This window comes from Gobio gobio (assembly GCF_949357685.1).
Source record: "Gobio gobio genome assembly, chromosome: 8".
Classification (NCBI taxonomy): Eukaryota; Metazoa; Chordata; class Actinopteri; order Cypriniformes; family Gobionidae; genus Gobio; species Gobio gobio.
In genome coordinates, this window is record NC_137114.1 from 34,377,878 (window position 1) to 34,403,652 (window position 25,775).

General features: G+C 39.3%; 1 protein-coding gene and 1 long non-coding RNA gene across 2 annotated transcripts; one reads left to right on the plus strand and one right to left on the minus strand.

The window, feature by feature from the left end:
- Window positions 1-9,528: 9,528 nt before the first annotated feature.
- On the minus strand, window positions 9,529-13,341 carry LOC307130076. The gene is made up of 4 exons (XR_013817003.1): window positions 13,110-13,341; window positions 12,269-12,321; window positions 11,450-11,616; window positions 9,529-10,893 (listed from the first exon to the last, which is right to left on the minus strand). It is a non-coding gene; the product is annotated as an uncharacterized lncRNA (long non-coding RNA).
- A 364-nt stretch (window positions 13,342-13,705) lies between these two features.
- LOC307130074 (alpha-2-macroglobulin-like) lies at window positions 13,706-20,959 on the plus strand. The gene is made up of 19 exons (XM_079822946.1): window positions 13,706-13,846; window positions 15,646-15,754; window positions 15,875-16,100; window positions 16,171-16,297; window positions 16,375-16,496; window positions 16,595-16,646; window positions 17,114-17,197; window positions 17,277-17,453; window positions 17,559-17,634; window positions 17,871-18,027; window positions 18,204-18,278; window positions 18,360-18,522; window positions 18,624-18,817; window positions 18,910-19,122; window positions 19,776-19,897; window positions 19,995-20,076; window positions 20,274-20,357; window positions 20,457-20,562; window positions 20,658-20,959. The coding sequence occupies exons 2-19, from the start codon at window positions 15,660-15,662 to the stop codon at window positions 20,696-20,698; spliced, it is 2,196 nt and encodes a 731-aa protein (XP_079679072.1). The 5' UTR covers window positions 13,706-13,846; window positions 15,646-15,659; the 3' UTR covers window positions 20,699-20,959.
- Window positions 20,960-25,775: the final 4,816 nt, after the last annotated feature.

Below are 25,775 nucleotides of genomic sequence, written 5' to 3' on the forward strand. Positions count from 1 at the left end.
ATAAGAAAATTAAAACTTTGTTGTACAGCTAAACCAAATATATTGTTGGAAAGGTCTTGTCCTAGAGAGTAACATTTGTTAGTATGAAAATGCTATAGGTCTCCTGATTTGAAATACTGACCTTTGAAACTTCACCTTGGTGCATGTTTGAAGGCTTATAATTCAGCAACAAAAGGGGCTACAGGTATGGGACAAATTGTTATAGAGAGCTCTTGACCTCAGCTATCATACTGAGGTGTATACAGTATAGTCAACAACTGGGGGCGCTGTCAAATATGGTTAAAATTAAAATTTAAACCCACTTAACAATTATATATTTAAAATCTGATTACATAGATGTGTTTACCATACCCCTAAACCCCTTCCTATACTTTCAACTAACTATTTACAACCTCATATTCTAAGGAAAACACAAATGTTCTAAAAACTACAATTCCCAATAGCCACACTTTGCAGCTTGATACAAATGAGCACTAAAGTTGTAGTTCTTCCGGTTTGCAAATTAGGGTTGTAAACTAGGGTTGTAAAAAGATATATCTACGGAATATATCAAATATCTAGTACAGTCAATCTAGTAGTTACACTGCATTTAGATAATCTATGTTAACAAAAATGAAATATGTTGGTTTATTTCAGATGTTAGCCAAAACAGTAGAACGCGCAAACTCCGCCCACAACACGAGGCACTTCCATAACCTTCAGCTACAAAAAATATATTGCTGCGTCCCAATTCGCATACTATCCGTACTAAATAGTATTCGAAAAAAGAATTAGTATGTCCCGAATCGTAGTATGTTGAAAAGAGTATTCCAAAGATTCCCGGATGGTCTACTATTTCCGGTCAGAATTCGAAGTGCAGATCGATGCACACTCTAACGGCTGATATTGCCCACAACCCATTGCGAGAACTACAAACGCGGATAAAAAGTGTAAAAAAACTACAAACATGACGGTTACGCGAGTCTGACGGTTAAGTGGAGAGGATTAGATAAAGTGGTTTGAGTGAGCAATTATCAGTATTTAACCTGACGAAAAGATATTTATTCAATGTTAGCCACATTATATAACACCTGCAGCAGCATTGTGAATTTCTGTAATGATACATTTGGCCATTAATTTGCAAACACGAGAGGAGTCTGTGCATTAAAGACCCACGAATGGCAGATCAACGTGCTACTATATTTCTCTCCGCTACGGTAGGAAATTAAATTGAATGTGGAGGATTTTAACTGTGACGATGATTGACAGGGCAGTTTAAACGGTGACGGGACTCACGTAACTAAGCAACAGAGTCCGTTAAAGATGACGAAGTAGTATGTCCCAAAGCTTGCATATTGTTCTGCTACACACTCAAAAGTATGTACTTTTTCTTAACAAAAAGAGTACATACTTTTAGGACGTAGTATAAGTAGGCGAATTGGGACGCAGCCGTTTTCTCAGAATCGAAGGAGAAATTATTAAATGTTATAGCAGTAATATGAACATGTCATATTGTTGAGTTACCAAATTGCTTTTTTTTTCTGTGGAGAAATGTTATAAATATATATATATATATATATTTTTTTTTTTTTCTAAAAGTGAAGAAAATACTTCCGGGCGGAAGCACGTAATGCCAGCTACGTGGTTTCAGCTATAGATGCGTCAATAGCAACCGCCATAGCAACGAACTAAAGATAATCTTCGTTCAGTGAATGTTTATTATCTGTATCTGTAGTTTTGTCTAAATAAACTGCACATTTGTCACTAGAAAGCATCCAATGGGAAGAGAAAACTACGAGAAAAGCTGTTCATCTAACGTTACATAGGCCTGAATCTGGAGCATTTCAAGCCAATAACGCCTAACGTTAACTTACCTGTTATGTCAGAACCTGACACACTGTCTGGCTGATTATAACAGTAAAATCATTGTATTAATCATTTATTAAGTGAATTACTTTTTTTATTGACTTCTCAGGTGTGCTGTGAATAATTGCTATGGCAATGGTTGAAAACATGGCTATAATAACTGTAAGGTTATTCATAACACCAAAGCTGGCTATACCTTGAGTACTACAAGACTTTAAAAGGTTACTTAGACAGAAGCTTCCACGAAAACAGTGTTTGTTGTCCAAAAACATCATGTTCAATGTTTGTTTTGATTACATTGGCAGGACAGATCACAGCACATGTTGAGGTTAGATTGATGTCACGGAGTGACTTAATGTGGCGGAACGTAAAATGGCGGAAATAGTTCCGCCCGGACGCGATATTTTTTTCCCCAGGATGGTAGGGGAAGGTACCGCCTTTTTCGTCTATGATTGGCTAGAAGGGCTCTCCTCCGATTGGTTATTTGATTTGGCCGTGAAACGTCATCTCACGTTCATGGCAGGCCAGGCTGTCGTGTGCGTGCAGTCAGATTTATATTCCAAGTTCACATGGTGTATCTAGGTGAGGCAAACACTATGGGTAAATCGACTGTACAGTAACTTTAAAGCCACACAGAAATGTGGTGGTTAAGGGCCACTGTGTCATGCCAATGTGTTGATTCGTCCCATCTTCTTCAATAGCTAGCAGAGTTTTTTGTCATGCTAATGTACTGATTCGTCCTTAGAAACAATCTTCTATAGAAACAATCTCTTTCCAAAACAAATAACATTTGTTAGCCATTTCAAGGTAAGGATTACACAATATTAGTGCATCAACATTAACTGTATGTTAAACATTACTTGTAATTATTGTGTGTGTGTGTGTGTGTGTGTGTGTGTGTGTGTGTGTGTGTGTGTGTGTGTGTGTGTGTGTGTGTGTGTGTGTGTGTGTGTGTGTGTGTGTGTGTGTGTGTGTGTGTGCATGGGCGTCGGAAGCAAAAAAATGTGGGTGGGTCCACAGAAATTTTTTACTGGAGTAGATGCCAATTACATTAAGTACAAATAGAGTGCCGAAGTAATGACGTCACTTTGTAGGCCAAAACGCGGAAGTGAGTTAGCATTTTAGCCCTATGGGTTCCCTCGCCCTAAAGTCTATGGGTTTTTTGAATGGGTTTTTGCTAAATCGCCTGAAATAAGGTCTGTGGTTAACAAAGCCTCTATATATTTTCACGTTTTAATCTATGACATAAAACACACTAGTTATAACCTGCTTGTGATTTTTTAAGACTTTATTGTGTCTTAAAAACGATGGTTGCTAACAAGTTGCTAAAGGGACTACATCCTTTGGCGGGGACTTAGACGTCATCGTGACAAACAGGCAATCTCTCACTAGCCTGCGTTTCAGCCTAGAATGAAGAACTTATGTGGTGTGAATAAATCGCGCTATTCGCGCAAAGTTGGATGCTTGAACATTTGGAGTTTACTCTCTTCACACGTTTGTCTCGTTGAGAAATGGCTGACATGGGCTGTGTTTACACGTCTTTTTGTGTTAAAATCTACTGTTAATGTGTGACAACTTAGTTTTAAGACTTTTTCAGTCGATAATGTAGTTGTTTAAAGCTCAAATATGTGGTTTATTTATAAGAAGAGTGCCTATTTAAACATTTTATCTGGTGTTATCGGAGTTGTGAGCTCCAGTGGGTCAGCGGCGCTCCGCGCTTGTTTACCCGGCGAGAGTAGAATTTCCTCGGCTAGTCCTTCTGCCGCCTGCCGCTGGCTCTGATGTCTATGTGGCGTCTCCAGCTATAATTAGTCTTGTGGAGATTTAACGGCCCATATTTGCTCTCATGGATCTATAATTTGTTCCCTGGCAAATCGTTTAGGCTGAGTGCAAAGATAAGTTTCATTACTTGTTTATTTTTAGGCTATAACTGTACACTACCGTTGTAAGTTAGCCGACTAGCACTGACTTTGAATGTTTGACTGAATTGTTTGCTTTATTAGCTTATTATACGTTTTGTATTATTGATCATACATAAACTTGCATTTAACATAAAGAGACTGGGTTGTGTTTCATGTCATTTAATGTTATCACAGTAATAATTATATTGTCTGAAAAAACATTAACAAAATATAAATCTCAGAGAGGCACGCATAAACAAAATTAGTTTCTAACATTTTTGGAAAAAACGAATGGGCAATATCTCTCATGAAAAAGTGGATAAGTGTTCATACACAGCGCAGATCATAATGAGCGAGCGTGTTTTTTAAATAAAGTTTGAGGAAGCTTGATGATGACGTTGATCCGCGACCATGGTGTGCTGTAGTCCGTTTATAGCCTACCGTTAGCATTTTATATCTGACGGCTTTATTTGGGCTTCAAAATGTATACATTTTGGATTAACTTGTAAAGATTATCTTGGTAGACAAAACGTGTAAGGGTCATTACTCTTTGTTGAACACAGATCTTATTTTTTGCGATTTTCCAAAAGTCTATGGGGAAAATGAATGGCTTTTTGATCGAGGGAACCCATGCGCCGCTAACTTCCGGGTTGGCCTACAAAGTGACGTCATTACTTCGGCACTCTATATACCGCTTTACTTGGTAAACGTATAGGTCGGAAAGACAAATTTACGTAAATCAATCGCCAATTCATTGAGAGCGACAGTAGTGTAGGGGTAAGACGCACGGCATCTAGTTTTGACACAAATCGACCCGCGGTTCGAGTCCAGCTTTCGCCGAAATCAATCTTCTATGTTTTCCCATCACATATCAAATCGGAAAGGCATTTATTTTCAATACAAATTAAGAAAATATTAGAAAAGTGGAAATAAAGCGTCTAATATGTGTTTAATAATAAGTGTTTATCGATTAGGGTTAGGTAAACAGACATGTGCTGAATGTTAGAGGCGATAAAAGTGAGTGGGTCCAATATCATTGATCGTAAAAAGTGGGTGGTTCTTGTCCCACACACATACAATGGTTCCGACGCCCATGTGTGTGTGTGTGTGTGTGTAGCCATGAAAGTTAAGTGTCGCTGGTGTCATATTTGTGCATAGGAGAACATCATACCGTATCATCTTGAGGTTAGGATTAGGTATAAATCAACGGACAGGGAGAACAGCTCCAGTAATAAATGGTTTTGGCGCAGGTATTGAGAGGTTAGGGTTAGGAAACAGCTAAGACTAATCTAAACAGGCTATGAAATTGTGAACTTGAAAAATAAATCTGAAGACACGCACATATAGCACTTTTCTTAGTAGGCTATGTTGGATTGACTTCGTTTAACGACGATCAAAACAGACTGACAGCCTGCCATGAACGTGAGATATATAACCAATCGGAGGAGAGCCCTTCTAGCAATCATAGACGAAAAAGGCGGTACCTTCCCCTACCATCCTGGGAAAAAAAATATTGCGTCCCGGTAACTCCAGGCCACCCAAAATTTGGGCTTATTAAGAACAGGTGTGCGAAAGAACATGGCGATTGGTGATTGGGCAATGCAGAGAAGAGGAGGGGTATAAATAAGGAATTCAGAGAACAGTAAGAGTGAGGTTTATTTCCGGCAAATGCTGTGGGTGAGACGCAGGGCCGGCCCTGACCAATTTGCTGCCCTAGGCAAGATTTTACTTGGTGCCCCTTGTATCAAGGTTTAGCACTACACATTATCATTCTAAGTTGTGGAAACACTCGTACTGTTTTATTTTTGTAATGCATTGATGTTTTATTTTTATTGTTGTTGTTGTTTTATATGATGTCCAGTCCATTCTACCCCATCATTATGTTCATGATATTTTTTTATTTGTTAAAGGCTGATGATAGTAAAACTGTACAAATATTACACCTATGCCACATTACAGCCTAAACACAAATAGCAAGAGTAATTGCATCCAACATTCATGCACAAACTATTCATTGAGAACTAGTGTCACGGCCCCTCCCCTGCCTTGCAGGGGCGGTTCCTCCTGCAGGCAGAGGAGGGTCGTTGGTGATTGGAGCCACCTGGGCTCAGGGTATTTAAACTGCCTCACTAATCTCTCTCTCTCTCTCTCTCTGCTCCTCCAGGTATGATCCTGTTTGTGTTTGTTCCTTTGTAGTTTTACTTAGTTTCCACTCAGACATGTTACACACATAGATTCACGCATCCATGCACTTTACATACACCTTACACTATGACATTTTCACACCTCATTCCACTTTCCTTGTTTATAGTTACTAGTTTTTGGTTTACAATAAAGAACCTCTTTTTGGCCTTTACTTGTTGTTGGTGTCCCCTCATTTTTGCCACAGGCTATGAGCCGGCCTGTGACACTAGCAAAAGTGTTTGTTTTCCAGTAGATGGCAGCAATCTTCCACCAAACTATGAGCATTCATGCTTTCACCAGGAATTCAACTGAGAAATTTTGATATTTAATGTGAATTTTACATAAAATGTTGCCATTTTAAATAAACCTGTATATAAATATCATTACTAATTTCGGCAAATACATTTTAAAATTGCTATACACCCCCTTAAAACTGCACAACTGCAGAGTAAAAACATTAGGCTATTAAAAAAGTGATATTACATGCGTTTAATATTTTTATATTTATTTTTTACAAAATCACACTGGCTGTGACCTCTGGAGAACCCAGAACAGCTGCTTGCATAAAGTTTAAGGTAAAAATAGCTGTAATTAATTAGCAAACATTAGTATTTTACTACTATGCAATTAAATAAACTGTTCATTAACTGTTCATTTATTTGCCTACATCACTTTACTTCTGTCTTTACACAGCAAAAAATGCTCTTCTTATTTAGAATCTTTTTCTTGTTTCCAGTCCAAATATCTAAAAATTCTTAAATCAAGGTGCATTTACTAGATGAGTAAAATGACATACTTCATTTTGATTTTATTTTCAAGTAAACAAGAAAACTATCTTCTGTCATTTAACTTATCTAGTAAATGCACCTTCAACCTTGATTTAGGAACTTAGATATTTAGACTAGAAACAAGACACAAATACTACGTAAGAAGAGCAGTGTATCCCTTATCTTCCCTGCATCAGAGGGCTTCTGTCTTTTTTTTAGACACAATTCGGCCATCCGTCATAAATAATCAGGCAACTTACACCGTGTCAACACCTGGCGCGAACGGCCAAGCACCCTAAAAAATGAAAGCAACCTTGTCTGCGTTGGATGCGGCGAGAGGCGACGCGACACAACAAATTCCCCTAACGATAAACTGATCGCGCGTTGTATTTCTGACGCACTTCAAGTAGATCGGCGGGGGGAGATTGATGAGGCGGACCGGAAAGATGCGGGGACTTAGTTACGTTTTTTTGCGCTTTATTTGGTAATATTTCAAATTAATATTAATAAAATCAGTAATACATTTTGGCGCCCCTATGGATGAGTGGCGCCCCTAGCATTTGCCTATTCCGCCTATGCCACAGGCCGGCCCTGGTGAGACGGGGTGATCAGTGTGTTGGAGGGACGTATTGATGCGGATAATAGAGACTGGGTGAAGTCAAAACAGAGTACTGGGCTGAAGAAAACACGGAGTTAAGTCGGTTGAAACATTCCTTGTGAAGTGCTTGTGTTGATGTGTATTACCTTGAAGAGATTATTTACCTTAAAGAGCACCTATCATGGCATTTAAAATGTTCCAAATATTGTTTTAGAAGTCCCCAACAACAGTTTTGCATGCATGCAATGACAAAAAAGACTTTAGTTTTCTTATAATATGCATTTATTTTTACCTGTTTTGACAGCGATTCTCAAATGATTCCTTTAGTGATTCACTTTTCAAAACCCCGCCTTTACGTGATGCTAATCTGCGGTGATTGGTCCGATGACCCAGTCAGTTGTGATTGGTTTAGTCTGTGCAGATATTTTCGGAAACGGAACGCCCATCAAAGTCTTATAGTGACAGTAATTTGTTAATATGTGTCAGGAGTTATGAATATGAAAACCGCGTCGGTACTGTTTGATTGTAATATGAGCCTCAGCTGATCTCATTCATAAAAAAACTCCTCTATTTTCCTCACGAAGACTCGCGACAAATCAACATCCCTCAGGGCTTTTAGTTCAAAAGTGTGCAGATGAGGAGACATATTGATAGATTCTCATATGTCTGTGTCAAATTTCTAAACAGAGGAGTATTTTTTATTCAATACTTCCTCAAAATGGGCAGTTAGCCTAATCATGAGCGATTGAGTCTCTTATGTGTTGTTTTCAATTCATACTGGCAGCCGGAGGGCGCTCTGTGCACATGTAGTCCATATATGGTACAGACAGACGAAGAAGAACCATGTGCCATAATAGAAGTCCATAATAAAAGCTTCCTGAGATCGCGAAACATACATTTGACGACTAATAAACACACAATCGCGACGATGTATGGTTTGTCTTCAAGCCACTTAGTCTTCAAATGCTCATCCTTGGGCAGATGAAAGAAGTTTGCTTTTGAGTCGCACTTCAGAACACAGCGTCTCGTCGCCATGATGTTTTCTAGTTTTCACTGGCGTCTCGTCGCCATGATGTTTTCTAGTTTTCACTGGCGTCTTGGAGCGCAAAAAGTGGGCGCATCGTATTCAAATAACTTGACAAGTTGACGTCATCTAGTCAGAGAAAAAGCTTCGGTCTTCTAACGATTCTTAAAAATGACTCCGAGTCGACTCTTACTTTTGAAAGAAAATAACTATATATACGGTGCACTGTCATATTTCAAGCTATCACAGGATGTTTTTGTTCACTTAGATCTGTTACACACTACATGAAAGGTAAATTTCAAAATTCCATGATAGGTGCTCTTTAAGCAAAAAATTAACCCAAATGCTGGGTTAGTCCATTTTCAACCCAACTTGGGTTATTTTTAACCCAGCACTTTTTAGAGTGTGAACAGAACCTAACTAACGAGGGTAACCAAAGAAACAGACAAGTGGTGGGAAACTAAGACAAAGGAACATGTGACAGGATGAAAACAACTGAATGATCAACTAAACATGTGACACACAGCCAGGTAATCAGGAAAATACACTATTATTCCTAAAAAAAAAACAGGAACAATTATGTATAAAGCTTGCCAAACCTTGTGCTTTTTTACTGCCTGTGTTTCGCAAATTTTAAACAAACATTTACAGTAACTCTCTCACTCTGACTGAGTGGGTGTAGGTGATTCTTGACCCTTGATTTCAGTATTGTTTGTTTTGGGAAACAGGTCAGTCGCCTGTTTTTTTCCTGCATGTGTATAGTTTATTCAGATGATATGTGTATATTTGGCTATTTTCTACACAAAAAAAATGTACTACAGATCTACTTTAACTGCAAATGCAAATAATATAAAAATACAAATTAAATATTTTCTTATACAGTGACACCATAAATGCATCATTAACTTTTGAGTTGTTAAACTGTTAATAGAGTAGGTACACTGTTAGACATTTATAAGAGATTTTACAGTAACTTACTGGCAACACTGTTGCCAGTAAGTTACTGTATTTGAGATTTACAGTACAAGAACCGCATTTCAGTTTACAGTAACTACATGTTACTGTAATTTTGTAATACAGTACCGTTACTGTAAACCTTGGTTAACAGTGCATTAATCCTAATCCTATTCAATCATTAATACTTACTGAATTACATTAATTCTTACATTAATCTATCCTACAGAAGTAATCCAAACAGACAATTATTATGAAATATAAAATTCTTTATTTAAAACATTTTAAGTGCTTTAACTTAAACATTTAAATGTGTGGAAAAAGTTCACTTTAAAACATCCTCGAATCAAATCTTATTTTCAGAAAATCATGTATAAAAGTAATCAGATTACATTCAATATCACTTATTATTTAAATTTACATTTATGCATTTGGCAGACGACTTGCATTGCATTCAAGATACACATTTTACATTTTGTCAGTTCTTGCTTTCCCTGGGAATTGAACCCATGACCTTGCTAGCACCACACACTATTGTTTGAGCTACAATTTTAAAAACTCTGCAGAAAATAGTTGGTAGAATACTGTAAATAGTTGGTTGAAGAATACTGTAACTTTGGTGCAAAATACACATATACATGAATAAAATATAAACAAAGAGCAAATTAATTCTGAAACAAGTTATCACAACACAAACACAAACACAAGTTTCATGTCTGTACCGATCTGTGCCATCTTCCACATTGGATGATTTCAAACAGGAACCAGGATTCTGCTCCATTATGGCAAGAAGTCCCTCTAGATAAGAATGATATGAAGTTAGTCATACAATTTGAGTATACACAAACTTTTTACACTGTTGGAATTTAATAAAAAATAATAATCCCATTACAATTCATCATAATGGTAAAATACTATTTTATAGACAGTTAACATTTTGAGGTGCACCTAGCTCAACGTATGCTGTCTAGTCTAATCCAGTCCTGCAATGCCTTCATGAAGATGTGAAATTAAATGTTCAGTTTTTGTTTTAGCTGGTGATTCAATGTAATGAATATTTTGAAGAATGTACTTTGTAGTGATGCTGAACCTGATTGCATATTAGAGAGGTGTCTCTGTTATTAGCTTAACAAAATTGATATTGAGTAAAAAACTAAAGAAAACTGTTAGTACATAATAGTAGCAGCAGCACAAACTATATGCTCCAAAAAAGTAATATTACTGAATCACCTCAACATGATTTCACAAACTATTTAATCAAAAACAACAATGTAACCTTTTATTGCAGGATGGATTACATGTATACTGCATTAGCTTTAGTAAGGTATCCTCAAACTTAATGCTGCATTCACACGGGGCGCCGGCGTTAACGCTTCTCATTTACTTTGAATGGGTGACGTCATGCGTTGCTGAACTGAATTGTGGGTTCCGTCGCGTCGCTTTACTCACATTGCTAGCAGCAGAAGTTGAAAGGCGTGATGGACATCAGCTGTGGCCGGATGCAACCAATCGGCGAGAGTAGCCGAGTACAGGCGGGGAGGAGCTGCAAACGGAGACGTGAAGTCGGACACTTTCTGCTTCCCGCAGTGACGCTCGCGCGGTGTTTGGACACTTTATCAGCTGAAGTGAAATAAATGCAATATTTGTCAATACACAGATGTTTCAGAGACATTTTTTGTCATGTAATACTTTATGCACTGATTAATACAGCGTGTGTTTGTACAAGAATAAAGTTAACATACAAGCCTAAACTATCAATGAAGTGGGGGTCTACATTTTTCATCTATTTTATTTTGATAAACATGACAATATAACATCGCAACTACATGAAAAGAGGTTTAACTGTTTTAAAAAAGAGATTTGTGCACATTAGAGGAACTGAAGGTTTTAGAATAAACACGAAACACATGTGATCGCTGTCATGCGGAGAATCTGGCCAATCGTGGAACAGCTGTGTCCTCATCAAAGTCTGTGCAGTCGCTCTGGAGAAACTGCACCGGCTGTATTAGCTGACTGCTCTCGAATCGCTCTCGCGGTGCTTTGATGCCATACGTCACTGTCACGTGGCGTCGGCGCTGTGTCAGGTCAGACAAAATTTCTAACCGGCATGACGCCCTGTGTGAATGCAGCGTAAGTGTCTGTGTACATTACATATCCTATTAAAAAAGTGTCTCACCTAGTCCAAGTTTTTCCATTCAAACTCCATTAGGTGGCGAAGGAAGGATGACACTCTGTTGTTGATTACAGTTGTCTTCCTGTTCACAACTTCCCCGGTCTTCCGACTCACTCCGGTTTAGGTGGTGCATCTTGTTCCCACCGCTGGGTTTTTCCTCACGAAAAAAACTTAAAGCAAGAGAAAATTAAGAGAATAAAGATATTTTAAATTTCATCAACCTTAGTGCCTTTGCTTAAAATGTTTTTGGTAACACTTTAGAATAATGGTCTGTCATTAAACGGATAGTTCACAAAAAAAAAAAGTAAATTCTGTCATTTACTCGCCCTGTAGTTCTAAACCTTTTAAAGAATGTTTGTAACCAGATAATTTTGAGGCACCATTCACTTCCATAGTAGGAAAAAATTACTATAGAAGTGAATGGTGCCTCAATCTGTTAGGTTACAAACATTCTTCATCTTCTTTTGTGTTCAGAAATGTATTCAGGTTTGCACTTGAGCAACATTATTCTAAAGTTTTGCCATGTTTTTTTCATAAATTATATTTCATCTGCCAAAATCATCCAAAAATTGTCCAGGACTGCTTAAATTCCAGAAAATAAAATTATAATCTGTCAGTCCTGGACAAACACAGTTTTGGATTATTTTAGTATAATATAATTTATGAAAAAAAAAACATGGTACATGGCTAGTTACAGCTAAAAAGAGGTGGAAAAACTAAATAATTTTGTGATTCAGTTAAACAGACCCGACTAAAACATACAAGAAAAACTTTGAATTATCAGTAATATGTGGAGAAACAAAGAGGGGTAACGTTACTAACCGTTGTATGAGTTCCAGTGTCGCACAGCACAGGCAGGCTCCTGGTATTCTTATCTAAAATGTTAAATAAATAATGTCAATCCAAATGTAAACTTTGCTTGTTAACGACATTATTTTTTGCAACTAGTGGCCAACGTTAATTTACTAACTAACGTCGTCCTAATGTACGCTTAATATGCTCGATAAACAAAATCTTCATTGTATTGGTAAAGTTAATTCAATAAACTCACTAACGTTAAGTCTTTTTAAAAATAAAACGTTAGGTTTATGTTACCTCAGTTTTAGTACCAAAGCTGAAGCAAATGATAACCTAACGTTATGTAAAGTATGTTGTCCGGGCCGTGAGCTCTCTCCTCGGGCAGTAACGTTACACACGACGCTGGCTGCACTGGTTCTTAATCTAATTCAATAAACTCATTTTTTTTTTAAAGAAAACGTTAGGTTTACCTCAGTTTTTAGCAGCAAAGTTTAAGCAAATGATAACCTAACGTTATAAAGTATGTTGTCCGGGCCGTGAGCTCTCTCCTCGGGCAGTAACGTTACACACGACGCTGGCTGCACTGGTTCCTAATCTAATTCAATATACTCATTTTTTAAAAATAAAACGTTAGGTTTACCTCAGTTTTAGCAGCAAAGTTTAAGCAAATGATAACCTAACGTTATGTAAAGTATGTTGTCCGGACTGTGAGCTCTCTCCTCGGGCAAAACTTACAACGCTGCACCGGTTCCTAATCTAATTCAATAAATTCATAAAACGTTAGGTTTACCTCAGTTTTTAGCACCAATGCTGACAAGCTAAAATTGGGGTGCAGACAACCGCGGATAGTACAAATCACACTTACCTTGCTTGTTTGCCGTTCTCACGGGGGATGAAAAAATCTTCGCAGGGTGTCCGGACACAGCTCATATGTTCTCTGGAACCGTGAGCTCTCTCCTCGGGTGAAACTTTCAACGCTGCACTGATGGTTCCTAATATAAATCTCAAGCAAATCCTGTCGATCCCAATTGTGCCAAATAGGCCGTTGTGGTAAATACAGTATTATACTTTATTTTTAAAAAATACAGGAAATCACTGTATTTGGTGTTTGACGTCATAGAAAATACCCATGATGCAACGGGAATTACAGTTATTTACTGTAAAGAGAATTTACAGTATTATACTGGGTGATATATAGTAAATAACTGTACAAATTACAGAAATGTCTAACAGTGTAGGAACTCTGTTTTGTAAAAAGGTTCTGTATTAGTAATTATTATATTAATCTATATTTTACTGCATGCCGAATACTAATTTCAATATATGTCACAAATGTACTTTCAAGGCTTTAGTAGATCTAATTTAGCACAGGTTTTCAAACTGCATTGCCTACATGGTTGAAACATTAATCAGATGATCAATACACATGTTTTGAAGGACCTCCTTTGAGAGCTTGAGAGTCTCTTTAAAAGAGACGGTCCAGTTCATCTCATGACCTGGATGATCGCTCGTCATCATGGCTCTGAACATTAGCTGCTGTTGGAAAGGGCTCCTTCTGCTCTCTTTCCTCCTGATCTGTGTCAATGGACAAACATTAGGGCCGTAAGTAACACTTTCTACTGAGGAAGGCAGTGTTTTGCTTTCTAAGTGGGCTAGGCAATTTGACTATATATATATATATATATATATATATATATATATATATATATATATATATATATATATACACTTTGATGATGTGTGTCTTCAGCACAGTTTGCAGTGCAGACTGCAATATTAATTATATTACATGTTTTGTATATCTTACAAATGCAATTTTGAGTAGCTTGAGTATAGGATATAAATTTAGATGTAAATGTATGTTCATTAACAAAAACAGTAAATCTGTAAAAAACTGTAACGTAAAATTGTAATTGTAACAAACTTTATGTGGTAAAATTTAAATATTCTGACTGATTTGGTTTTATTAAAATTAACCATTGGACATTAATTTAGACTGTGATAACAGTTAAAACCATGGATTGCCTATACCATGGTAAATCAATACCATGGTAAAATGTATGTTTTTTGTATGGTATTTGTATGAAAAACTTTAGCCTAAATACATTTAGCATAAATGCACGTAAATTATATGGCTTAATCACAAAAATACTGTAGGCCTAATTATATTCCATTAGGCTACATTAATAATATAGGCCTAATAAAATTCGATATATCCCACATTTCTGCCACAATGCCACGGTGCAGAGATATTTACTACAGTAAATCCATGGGAAATGATGGTGATTTGAGATTGAAAAAGCCTTCTGACTGTTTCATTGCTCACAGCTGTTTCCCCTGTTTGTCAGCGCTGTATCATCTGGCTTTAAACTAGTTTAAATCATCCAGGCAATTGTGTTCTTCGCTAAATTCAAGCGTTTCTAACTGGCTCTCACAGCAATGATTAGTGGTCGCTTGACTGAGACCGATCAGAGTAAACATATCTGCTCGCAGCTGTTTGAACTTTGAGCCGAGAGGATAAATGGTCCTGTTGACGTGGTTCAAAAGAGGTTGTTTGCGAATGAAGGGGGTTGCACACCGGACGCGAAGCTCAGCGCCGCACCACCTCTTTAAAATTCGAACACATTGTTTTCAATGAGTGTACACACACCGGCGGCGACATTCGGCAATTGAATTTCAACTAGTAAAAACTCTAATTCTTGATATCAGTAATTCTATTTTCACTAGTGAAATGTCAGGCTGCCATTCAAATTCAATTCTTGATATTATCAACAATTAGCATTGATAGTTTAATTGTTGATATCAAGATTTTTTGGCGCATAAGCATATCGGACATTTGAACTCTTAATTGTTATCGTTATTTGTTTAATGGAAGAAAATTATATTGCAATAATTAGGACTTCCGGTGGTGCGCGCTGCAAGATGATTGTTACTTGATGTGTTTTTTCTTCTTTTTTTTTACACACAATTGCAGAAGTGTTTAAAGGCTGGAATACACTGCACAACTTTTCAAATCTGAACAGATTTTAAAACACTAAGCATCATGCACTTGATGACTATGTAAATGGTTACAGAGAAATACTTGGAATCATACAATGAAAGACTGAGGATCACATAAAACCAAATTGATCCAATCACAACAAACTTACACAAACATGCACCTTGTTGCCGGGAAATCAGCTCAAAATATCAACATGGAATCATAGTCTGAAGGGTAAAAAATGTGCTCATTATATACTACACAATTTTCTGTGAAATCTCAAATCTGCAGACTGGCACTGAATTTTGGCAACTTGTGTAGTGTATTCCAACCTTAAAAGGAACCTGAAATCATGTAACTGGAAATCCACCAAAAAATTAATTGCACCTGTTGAGAGAACTGTTTATTTGCACACATTCAGAGAGGCAAAGGTACATGATTGAGGATTCAATCAGAAGGAAATCACCTCCTATGAAAACAGTTCGTAGCTTTTTCCCAGAAACATGGATCTGGCAACTCAGTGAAGTGGGGTACGTAAATGAAATAAGGACTGTTTATTCAATGATACCAAACAGAGTTTGTAAGACAAAACTAAACATTACTAAGACCCTTTCCACTACATTTTTTTACTGTACTGTGTTGCACAACAGGGACTCTGGATCAGCTCAGGTTCCTCTCACCGTTCCTGATACCATTACCTCTTGGGAGACGGAGGCCTTCTGTCTGTCCTCTGAAGGTCTGGGTCTGGCTCCTCCTGCTCAGCTGACAGTTTTCCAGCCCTTCTTCCTGGAGCTCTCTCTGCCTTACTCCATCATCCGTGGGGAGATCTTTGAGCTGAAGGCCACTGTCTTCAACTATCTGTCCAAGTGCATCATGGTGAGATTTCAGACTCAGTCTAATCAAATCATATCAAATATGCCACTAATCATGTGTGGTTGATTGACAGGTTAAAGTGACTCCAGCTCCTTCCTCAGACTACACTCTCAAAGCCTCCTCTGAGGATCAGTATTCATCCTGTCTATGTGCTAACGGTAGAAAAACCTTTAAATGGATCCTCACTCCTTCTGTTCTTGGTGAGTTTTCCAGTCTGAATCATTGTTTCTCAGTGTTTGTGTCTGTTGTATCTTCACGTACATGTCTTGTGTTGTAGGAGTCTTGAATATTACAGTCAGTGCAGAAGCAGAGGCGTCCCAGACTGTGTGTGACAATGAGATTGTGAGCGTCCCAGAGAGAGGACGCATTGACACGGTCACACAAAGTTTGCTCGTACAGGTCAGTGCATGTGAAACAGATTTCAGACATAATTTACCCATGATCCTAATGCTGCTTATGTCAGTATGATGTGTTGATGTGATTGTTTTATGATGCAGGCGGAAGGAACTGAAAAGACAGAGACTCACAGCTGGTTACTGTGTCCAAATGGTTAGTCTGGAAATATTTTGGTGTATAAGTGCCGATAATGCTTTTGTTCAGGTTTTTGGGGACCGAGCAGTGAAGCTTTTTCAAGAATTTTGACTCATCAATATGTTTGGCCTACAGTCTGTAAAGACTAATTGGCTCTTTATCTTCTAAACACAAACACAATTAGTACACAATGCATAGAAGACACACCAAATTTGAGGACCAATAGAGGGAGCTAAAATATTCTCATTATGTCTCTGACATTTTAATTGAGAAAGCTGAAATTTGTCAGCCTTTCATGACAGCTGTAGTTTAGTTGTTCAGATGTGCCAAATGTTGAAATTGTGGTTATTTTCTCCCCTTTTCCTGCTTATGATTATATTATTATTATTATTATTATTGTGACTTCACAGATGGTATTAGAATGTAAATTTTATAGTGTTACTCTGCTGATCTCTGATATGTGTTTCTGTCTGTCTGGTTCATAGGTGACAGTCTCTCAGAGGAAGTGGCTCTGGCTCTTCCTAAAGATGTGATAGAGGGATCAGCCAGATCCTCTGTTTCAGTCATTGGTAACATTTACATATACAAGAAGAAATGAGGAGATTGGGTTTGGAATAATAGTGAGTTTCATTTGTGTATTGTTTATAGGAGACATATTGGGTCGGGCACTGAGGAATCTTCATGGATTATTACGGATGCCGTACGGCTGTGGAGAGCAAAACATGGCTGTTCTTTCTCCCAATTTTTACATTCTGCAGTATCTGGAGAACACGGAGCAGCTCACCTCAGCCATCCGAGAGAGAGCCACAGGCTTCCTGAAGAGCGGTGAGAGACATCAATCATGTCAAGAAAATACTGAGACTGTTTAGTAGAATTCAGATGCATTTGATCTACCCAAATTAACCGTTTAATCATTGTGAAAATCAACAGGATACCAGAGACAACTGAACTACAGACATGAAAATGGAGCATACAGCACATTTGGTCACGGAAAAGGGAATACTTGGCAAGAACTTTTTTTTTATCAAAAGAACATATTAAAAGTTACTTCACAAGAATAAACCCAGCCAGACTGTACAAATGATTAGATCTTATATCTATAAGGAATATTGGAAATTATTAGTTGGTCTGTTTTCTGCATTCTTTTTTTTTTTTTTTTTTTTTTTTTTGTCAATTTTGGGTAACACTGGAGTTAAATTACTTCTACAACTATTGACACTGTGTAAATTACCACACCACCAGGTTGACTGCCTTTGTGCTGAGGTCCTTTGGCAAAGCACAGAAATACATATTCATTGATCCACAAATTATTCAGAGTGCAAAGAATTGGTTAATAAGCAGACAGGATTCAGACGGCTGTTTTATCCAACAGGGAAGATTGTTCAACAACAGAATGAAGGTCTGTCAGCTTCTATCTATATCTCTCTATCGCTCTCTAGAACGCCATCGCAACCACTTAGAAATGGCCTAGTAACTATCTAGAAAACCTGTAATCTAAGACCTGCAAATGTTTAAGCTTTTTATAATAGTTTGAGTGTGTTGCTTTATTTATCTTTTATTGCTCATCTATTCCAGGGTGGAGTGAATGATAATGTGACCATGACGGCCTACATTACTGCATCATTGCTTGAACTGGAAACTCCAGTCACAGTAAGTTCATCTACAGGAAACGCATTATAAACTCATAGAAAAATGACCCTCACAGCGTCTGTTTCTCTGTTTTTGTCACAGGATCCTGTCATCACTAAAGGTTTGTCATGCTTGAGGTCCATCATCGAGGACGTTAAAAACACTTACATCACTGCTCTGCTCGCCTACACTTTCAGTCTGGCTAGAGACACAGACACTCGACATCAGCTTTTCATGAAACTGGAGGATGTTGCTATTTCAGACGGTAAGAGGTTTGTTTCTGATGACTTTCTGTTGTCTTTCATGACTGTACTATTGTTTTTTTGTCATGCTCATTGAGTTACGCGTGTGTCTTTTGTTCTTAAGGGTCTCATCTCCACTGGTCTCAGTCTGCATCTGCTGATGACTCTGATTCTCTGGCAGTGGAGATCAGCTCATATGTGCTGCTGGCTGTTCTCACTGCAGATCCAGTCACTACAGCTGATCTGGGCTATGCTAACAGGATTGTCAGCTGGCTTGTGAAGCAGCAGAATGCTTATGGAGGATTCTCCTCCACACAGGTTACTCAAACTACTCCAATCAAACACATTATTGCTGAATGTGCTGGTGTGAATGAGTAAAAGGGACATTACTGAACACATTTATTTCCCAGGACACAGTGGTGGCTCTTCAGGCTCTGTCTTTGTACGCCACCAAAGTGTTCAGCTCTGACGGCTCCAGCACAGTGACTGTACAGTCAGCAGGAGACACTCACCACTTTGATGTCAATCAGGACAACAAGTTACTGTACCAGGAGAAGCAGCTGCAGAACGTTCCAGCCAAATACAGCATTGAAGTGAAGGGCTCAACCTGTGTGTCTGTGCAGGTCTGCAATGCGTTCAGCTTCATTTACTCACACTCATTATCTCTCTTGGAGTTTTGTGGTTATTCTGCTTTGACATTAGCCTAGAAATCTAGACGCACCATAGCGGCAGCAAATGTAATTTGCAGCCAGTGTCGTCTAGCAACTCTACTTTGACTTGGGAGCTGGAAAAACCAAACTCTGGTCAGGCCAATCACATCGTATATAGAGTCGGTGGGCGGGCTTAACATAATGATGGCAGAGTTGCAGCGGTTCTGCATGCTACTTGTAAACAAAGAAGCTGGCGAACAGCAGTCTTTCGAATCGGCTTTGGCCGTGACTCTGGAAGACTTGGTCCTTGGAGTAAAACTTTTCTTTGAGAAAAGCACAAAGAACGGGACTGAAGTCATTCTTAAAAAAAGGAAGATGTGTTTGCCGACCGGATACAGCGAAAGTTTAATCCATCATCTAGCTCCGCTTCACCTTCTTCGTTGCTCTGGTTGGTTGTAGCGCTATCCTATTGCGTGCAGAGGGAATTTAAATGCGTTTATCCCGCCCCTCGGATTGAGTCCTGCCAATGGTGTGTTCACAGACCCAACATCTTGATGTGGGTCTGGCTTGTCAGGCTACTTTGACATGGTTTATTAATTTATTTTTGTTTGTGTTGACTCTCTCAGATGGCTCAGTTCTACAACATTCCCACTCCTACTGAAGCTAAAACATTGAGCATTGATGCTAAAATTGGGGGAGATTGCAAGAAAACCTTTGGACAGTACCTATTGTTAAATTTCACTGTGACGTAAGAACAATTACTTTATGCAATAAGACATGATTTTGGTTATAGTTATTTACTTCAGTCAACATGAACTCTGATGGTTCCTATTTATTTGTTCCAGATATGATGGTCCACAGGCAAGAACTAACATGGTCATTGTGGATATTAAACTCTTATCAGGATTCACAGCTGATACATCAATGGTGCGTTTGACTATGTGAAGTGATTCATCATTAGATTTACTGTACTGTCGCTGTCAATCCACTGTAAGATGGTGCAGATGGCTGATATTGTCCTGCTCACTTCTTGTTGAACAGCATGATTGCTTACAGAAAATAGCTCTCCAGTTGGGCATGTGACAAATCATACATTTATTTGTAAAAAATCCCTTTTTCCATAGCTTGAAACTCGAAGCACTTCAAGTGCATCACTTGTGGAACGGGTTGATTCTAAAGATGATCATGTCCTCGTGTATTTGAAAGAGGTGGGAGAACAGCAACATTCATATGATAAGATGATGATTCATTCACATTTTGTCTAAAATCTTCAATAATTTCCATGATTTATGTTTATCCTCCTGCAGGTTCCAAAAAATATTCCAGTCAATCACCAGTTACAATTGAAACAGATTGTTCCTGTGAAGAATCTCAAGCCAGCTGTGATTAAAGTGTATGATTACTACCAAACAAGTAAGATTTTATGTGCCATTTTTTTATTTTTATTATGTTATTCAAAAGTATCAGTTGGCATTAGGCTAATTTCTCATTATCATCATTTCCCGCAGGTGATCTGTCAGAGACAGAGTATTCATCCCACTGTGAATGAAGTGTCATGCTTCAGTTCTGCAGCTTGGAGAAAGATGTTTGAATACTGACTTGAAAATGATTTTATTCATTGTTTATTCCTCCAGGCAAATTAGTTTCCTGATTAGCCTTTGTTTTATTAAACCCAAACAACCTGAAAACACTGGTGAGCTTTTTGTATTTCAGTTTATTTATTTATTTATTTTTTTTACAAGAAATAGTGCACTTTAAATGGATGATGCACTTTAATAACAAAAATATTAAAATGTTGGATATTTCATGCACTCAACTGTCACAGCTTTCCTCACGTAGCCAAAGGGCAGAGTCTATCAGACTCCAAAAAACAAACAAAAACAAAATTTTTGACATGTGTAACTACTTGAAAGAACACAAATGATGTGTTAAACATTATATAATTCAGTAATGTTAGTTGATGCTCTTAAAGATCGGTGTCCTGAAATAAAACACTTGTCTCTGTTGTTACGACCCCTCAGTCTAGGGGGACAGGGGTGAACATAAAAACAACAGGCAAGGCAGGTTTGCGTTTAAGAGGAACTTTCTCAGGTTCCTATCTTTTTTTTATTCTTGATTGTGGAGTTTAAAGGAGGTGAGCGTCACCAGAAGTCACAAAAGGAAACAAAATAAGTTAGAACGCGGGGAACTTCAGGGCTAGGCTAGGCCAAAATAATAAACAAAAATTCAACTAACTCATCCCCAAGAAAAACTAAATTTCCTGTCCAAAAGAAAATGGAACAAAAGAAAAGTACAATGTCTTCCCTAACTCCTTAACTAAACATAAACAGGAGAAAAAGATCTTAAAGAAAAGAGGCACCTAGCCCCTACAGCATTCATAAATAACAAATGGTGAATGTAGCGGGTGGCACACACGCCATTAACCGCAGGAAAAAAGTAATAATAACAATGAGAGGGAGTAAATACAAAAGAGAGGGAAAAAAACAAAACACCAATGGCTCACTCAGCAATCGCCGTTCACCGGCACAGTTTTCACAATGTTATACAGGACTAAAACACAATCAGTCTCTGGCTCTCTCCCTCTCCCGATGACACGCTTCCGCTCCTCTTTTCAAAGAACGCCGCGCTGCTCGTAACCAACCACCGCGCTCTGACGGCACGTCCAATTTGGGCAGAAGGACCTATGAAAAGAAGGATAGGAGGAGAGACTGCGAAAGCAATAAGGAGAGAGGGGGGGAAAAAAACACACGCCCATCCAAAGATAGTCACAGACGTAACACCCCCACCCATAAGTGTCAAATCTATTTTGACCAAACCTGTTAAACATAGCAGCGTGAAAGAGCATCTGCCACAATGTTCTCAGAGCCCTTCTTGTGGCGTATCTCCAGGTTAAATCCCTGAACCACCAAAGCCCATCTCATCAATCTCTGGTTGGAATTACACATCCGCATTAAGAACACCAGAGGATTGTGGTCAGTATACACAACAACAGGTTCGGAGCTACCTCCCACATATACTTCGAAATGTTGTAAAGCAAAAAGTAATGCTAGGGCTTCCTTTTCAATAGTGCTATATGATCTTTGGGCCTTTAGAAACTTCTTAGAAAAGTAACATATCGGGTGGTCAACGCCCTGTGCACTTTCCTGTACCAACACGGCTCCACAGCCTAGTGCACTTGCGTCCACTTCAAGCTTGAATGGACGAGAAAAATCCGGGGCGGAGAGAACAGGCGCGCTGCATAAAAGATCTTTAGCTGCACCAAAAGCATGGTCACACTCAGAGCTCCAGTTGAACTCTCTAGACGTGCTCAGCAGATCAGTCAAAGGGGACACTATAGTGGAAAAATTCCTACAGAAAGCTCTATAGTACCCAATCATACCCAGAAAACGTCGCAACTCCCGTTTAGTTTTTGGTATGGGAAAATCCATAATTGCTTCCACTTTAGCATTAACGGGACGCACCTGGCCATGTCCCACTTGTTTACCCAAGTATGTAACTACTGCCTTACCAAATTCACACTTGGCCAGATTTATTGTTAATGAAGCATTTGCCAGTCGTGTAAACACTTCACCTAAGGTGTCAAGATGACTCTCCCATGAATCTGAATAAACCACCACATCATCCAAATATGCTTCGCAATTATTCACGCCGGATAAGACTCTCTGCATAAGTCGCTGGAATGTGGCAGGAGCGTTTCGCATCCCGAAAGCCATGACGGAGTACTGCAGAAAGTCATCCAGCGTAACAAAGGCAGAGACATCAGAGGCACGAGCAGTGAGTGGCACTTGCCAATAACCTTTTAGCAAGTCCAGCTTGGTGACATAGGACGCCGCACCCACACGATCTATGCAATCCTCCATCCTGGGTAAGGGAAAAGAGTCAGGTTTAGTAACACTGTTAAGTTTTCGATAGTCTGTGCAAAACCTAAACGCGCCATCTGTCTTTGGCACAAGAAGACAGGGCGAGCTCCACGCACTAGAGCTAGGCGCAGCCAGACCGTTCCGCAGCAGATAATCTACCTCTTTCCTCATTTCCTCTCTCTTTCTCGGATTGACCCGATAAGGATGCTGTTTGATAGGGGGTGACTCAGCAACATCAATATCATGGAACAAAACATTTGTTTGAGTGAGTGTGTCAGAAAAAAGCGACAAAAACCGTCTCAGTAACAGAACAATATCTCTCCGATGAGAATCACAAAGGTAAGATAAATGCTCATCGATACCCTCCAACACTTCGGAATTCGCAAGTCTAGTTGGTACAGTCACTTCCTCCCGATCAACCCAGCCATCACAATCAGTTCCAACTACAGACGACACTAGAGCAACGGGAACCGAATCGATCTGAGCGTCACTGGGTTTTTGTACGTAAGGCTTGAGCATGTTAATATGGCAAACGCGGGTTTTCTTCCTACGATCCATGGTACGAATAACATAATCGGTCTCACTAAGTTTTCTTTCCACTGGGTAGGGACCAGAAAACCGGGCCTGTAATGCTGACCCTGGGATAGGCAGTAATACCAATACCAAGTCGCCCACTTGGAAACTCCGACTAATACTGCGCCTATCAAACCGCTGTTTCATTCGCTTTTGCTTCACAGCCAAATTTGCTCTTGCCATCTCGCACACCTTATGCAAACGTTCACGTGTCTTACTCACATAGTCCAAGACTGAAATTGGAGGGGCACTATCACTCACTAGCTGCTCTCGAAGCAGCTTTAACGGCCCACGAACTGTATGACCAAACACCAGCTCGGCAGGGCTAAACCCTAAAGACTCCTGTACGGTTTCACGAACGGCAAACATTACCATCGGTAACCCATCATCCCAGTCCCTGCCTGTTTCCACGCAAAATGTGCGCAGCATAGATTTAAGCATTTGGTGGAACCGCTCTAGAGCACCTTGGGACTCGGGGTGATAGGCACTCGATAGCTGATGTTTGACTGATAACTCGCGCAAAACCTGTGAAAATAAAGTGGACGTGAAATTAGAGCCCTGATCTGTCTGAATAAATTTTGGCAACCCAAAAACGGAGCAAAACTTAATTAGCTCCTTCACTACTGCCTTTGCTTTAATACTGCGCATCGCGATCGCCTCAGGGTACCTCGTAGCCGCACACATTATAGTAAGAATGTACTGATGTCCCGCCCTAGACTTAGGCAATGGGCCAACACAATCCATTAGTATACGGTCAAACGGTTCATTGATCACAGGGATTGGACGCAAAGGCGCGGGAGGTATACTTTGGTTCGGCTTTCCCGCTAACTGGCATGAATGACAGGAACGACAATGAGCAGTAACATCGGACTTAAGTCCGGGCCAAAAGAAATACCTCAATATTCGCTCGTATGTTTTCCTAATCCCTAAATGACCGGAAAGAACATGGTCATGTGCAAGCATTAGTATCTGAGAACGATACCCTACAGGAATAACAACTTGGTGAACACTATCACCATCCTCCCATTTACGCATCAGTAGATCATTTTCCCAGAAATACTGCACCTTCCTATCAACAACTGTCCCGTTATCCGCCGCAGCAATACACACAGTCAGTGAAGGATCATTTCTCTGTGCAGCAGATAACTGCTCACGCCCTAATTGTACTGGGAACTCACAAGTACCAAGTATTTCAGCCTGAGTTGTAACAGGGTTCACGTCAACACCTACTTCTGCAGTCATACCCTCGCCAGCACTTTGCAAAAAGCTATCAAATAAATCTACTGCTTCCTCTTCCCTACGAGCTTGGGCTCGGGTTACCACACAGGTAGGAAATATTTCAGAAAACTGAGGAGACACATCTGTTTTCATGTCAACAACAGGGGTATCTACCACAATTGGAAGAGGAAAAACCTTCCCACCCGCCAAATCATTACCCAAAATAAACTCAACTCCTTCCACAGGGAGTTGGGAACACAACCCAACACATACAGTTCCTGTTACTATTCCTGTTCGGAGATAAATCGTATGCAAAGGCACTTTAATGCATCCGAAACCAACTCCTCGGAGAATGACATCAGAGCCTGTATACGACTCGGGTGGTAACTGCAGCGTGCTGCCAAGCATTAAGGACTGGGCTGATCCAGTATCCCGCAACACATTTATGGGTTTAAGGTCTTCATCAGAACTACGTTATACCCACCCCGTGAGCATGAATGGCTGATAACCCATCCGATCTGAACTTGAATTTACATCGTTTGTAACTGCCTGTACAAAACCTACACTTTTAGGTTTAACCGATGAATTCTTCTTTTTTTCAGGCATTACAATCGGCTATCAAATGACCAGCATCCATACAATAAAAGCACACCCTACCGTCCCCGGAGCGGTTTTGAGCAGCCCTACGCTCTCCAAAAGAAGCGCCCCCTCGTCCTATTTTAGCAGCATTGGTCCACCCTCTGATTTGCCCTTCAGCACCTTGGACAGCAGCCCTGTCACCTCTGACCACGGAGGAAAAAACTGTCCTGTGCGTCAGCACAAATTCATCCGCTAACACAGCGGCTGCGGAAAGAGACACAACTTTTTGTTCATTTAAATGAATTACAAGGTTTTCATGAACACAGCTCTTAAAATCTTCCAATAAAACCAATTCTCTCAACTCTTCAAAAGTTGTTGTTTTATTAGCAGCACACC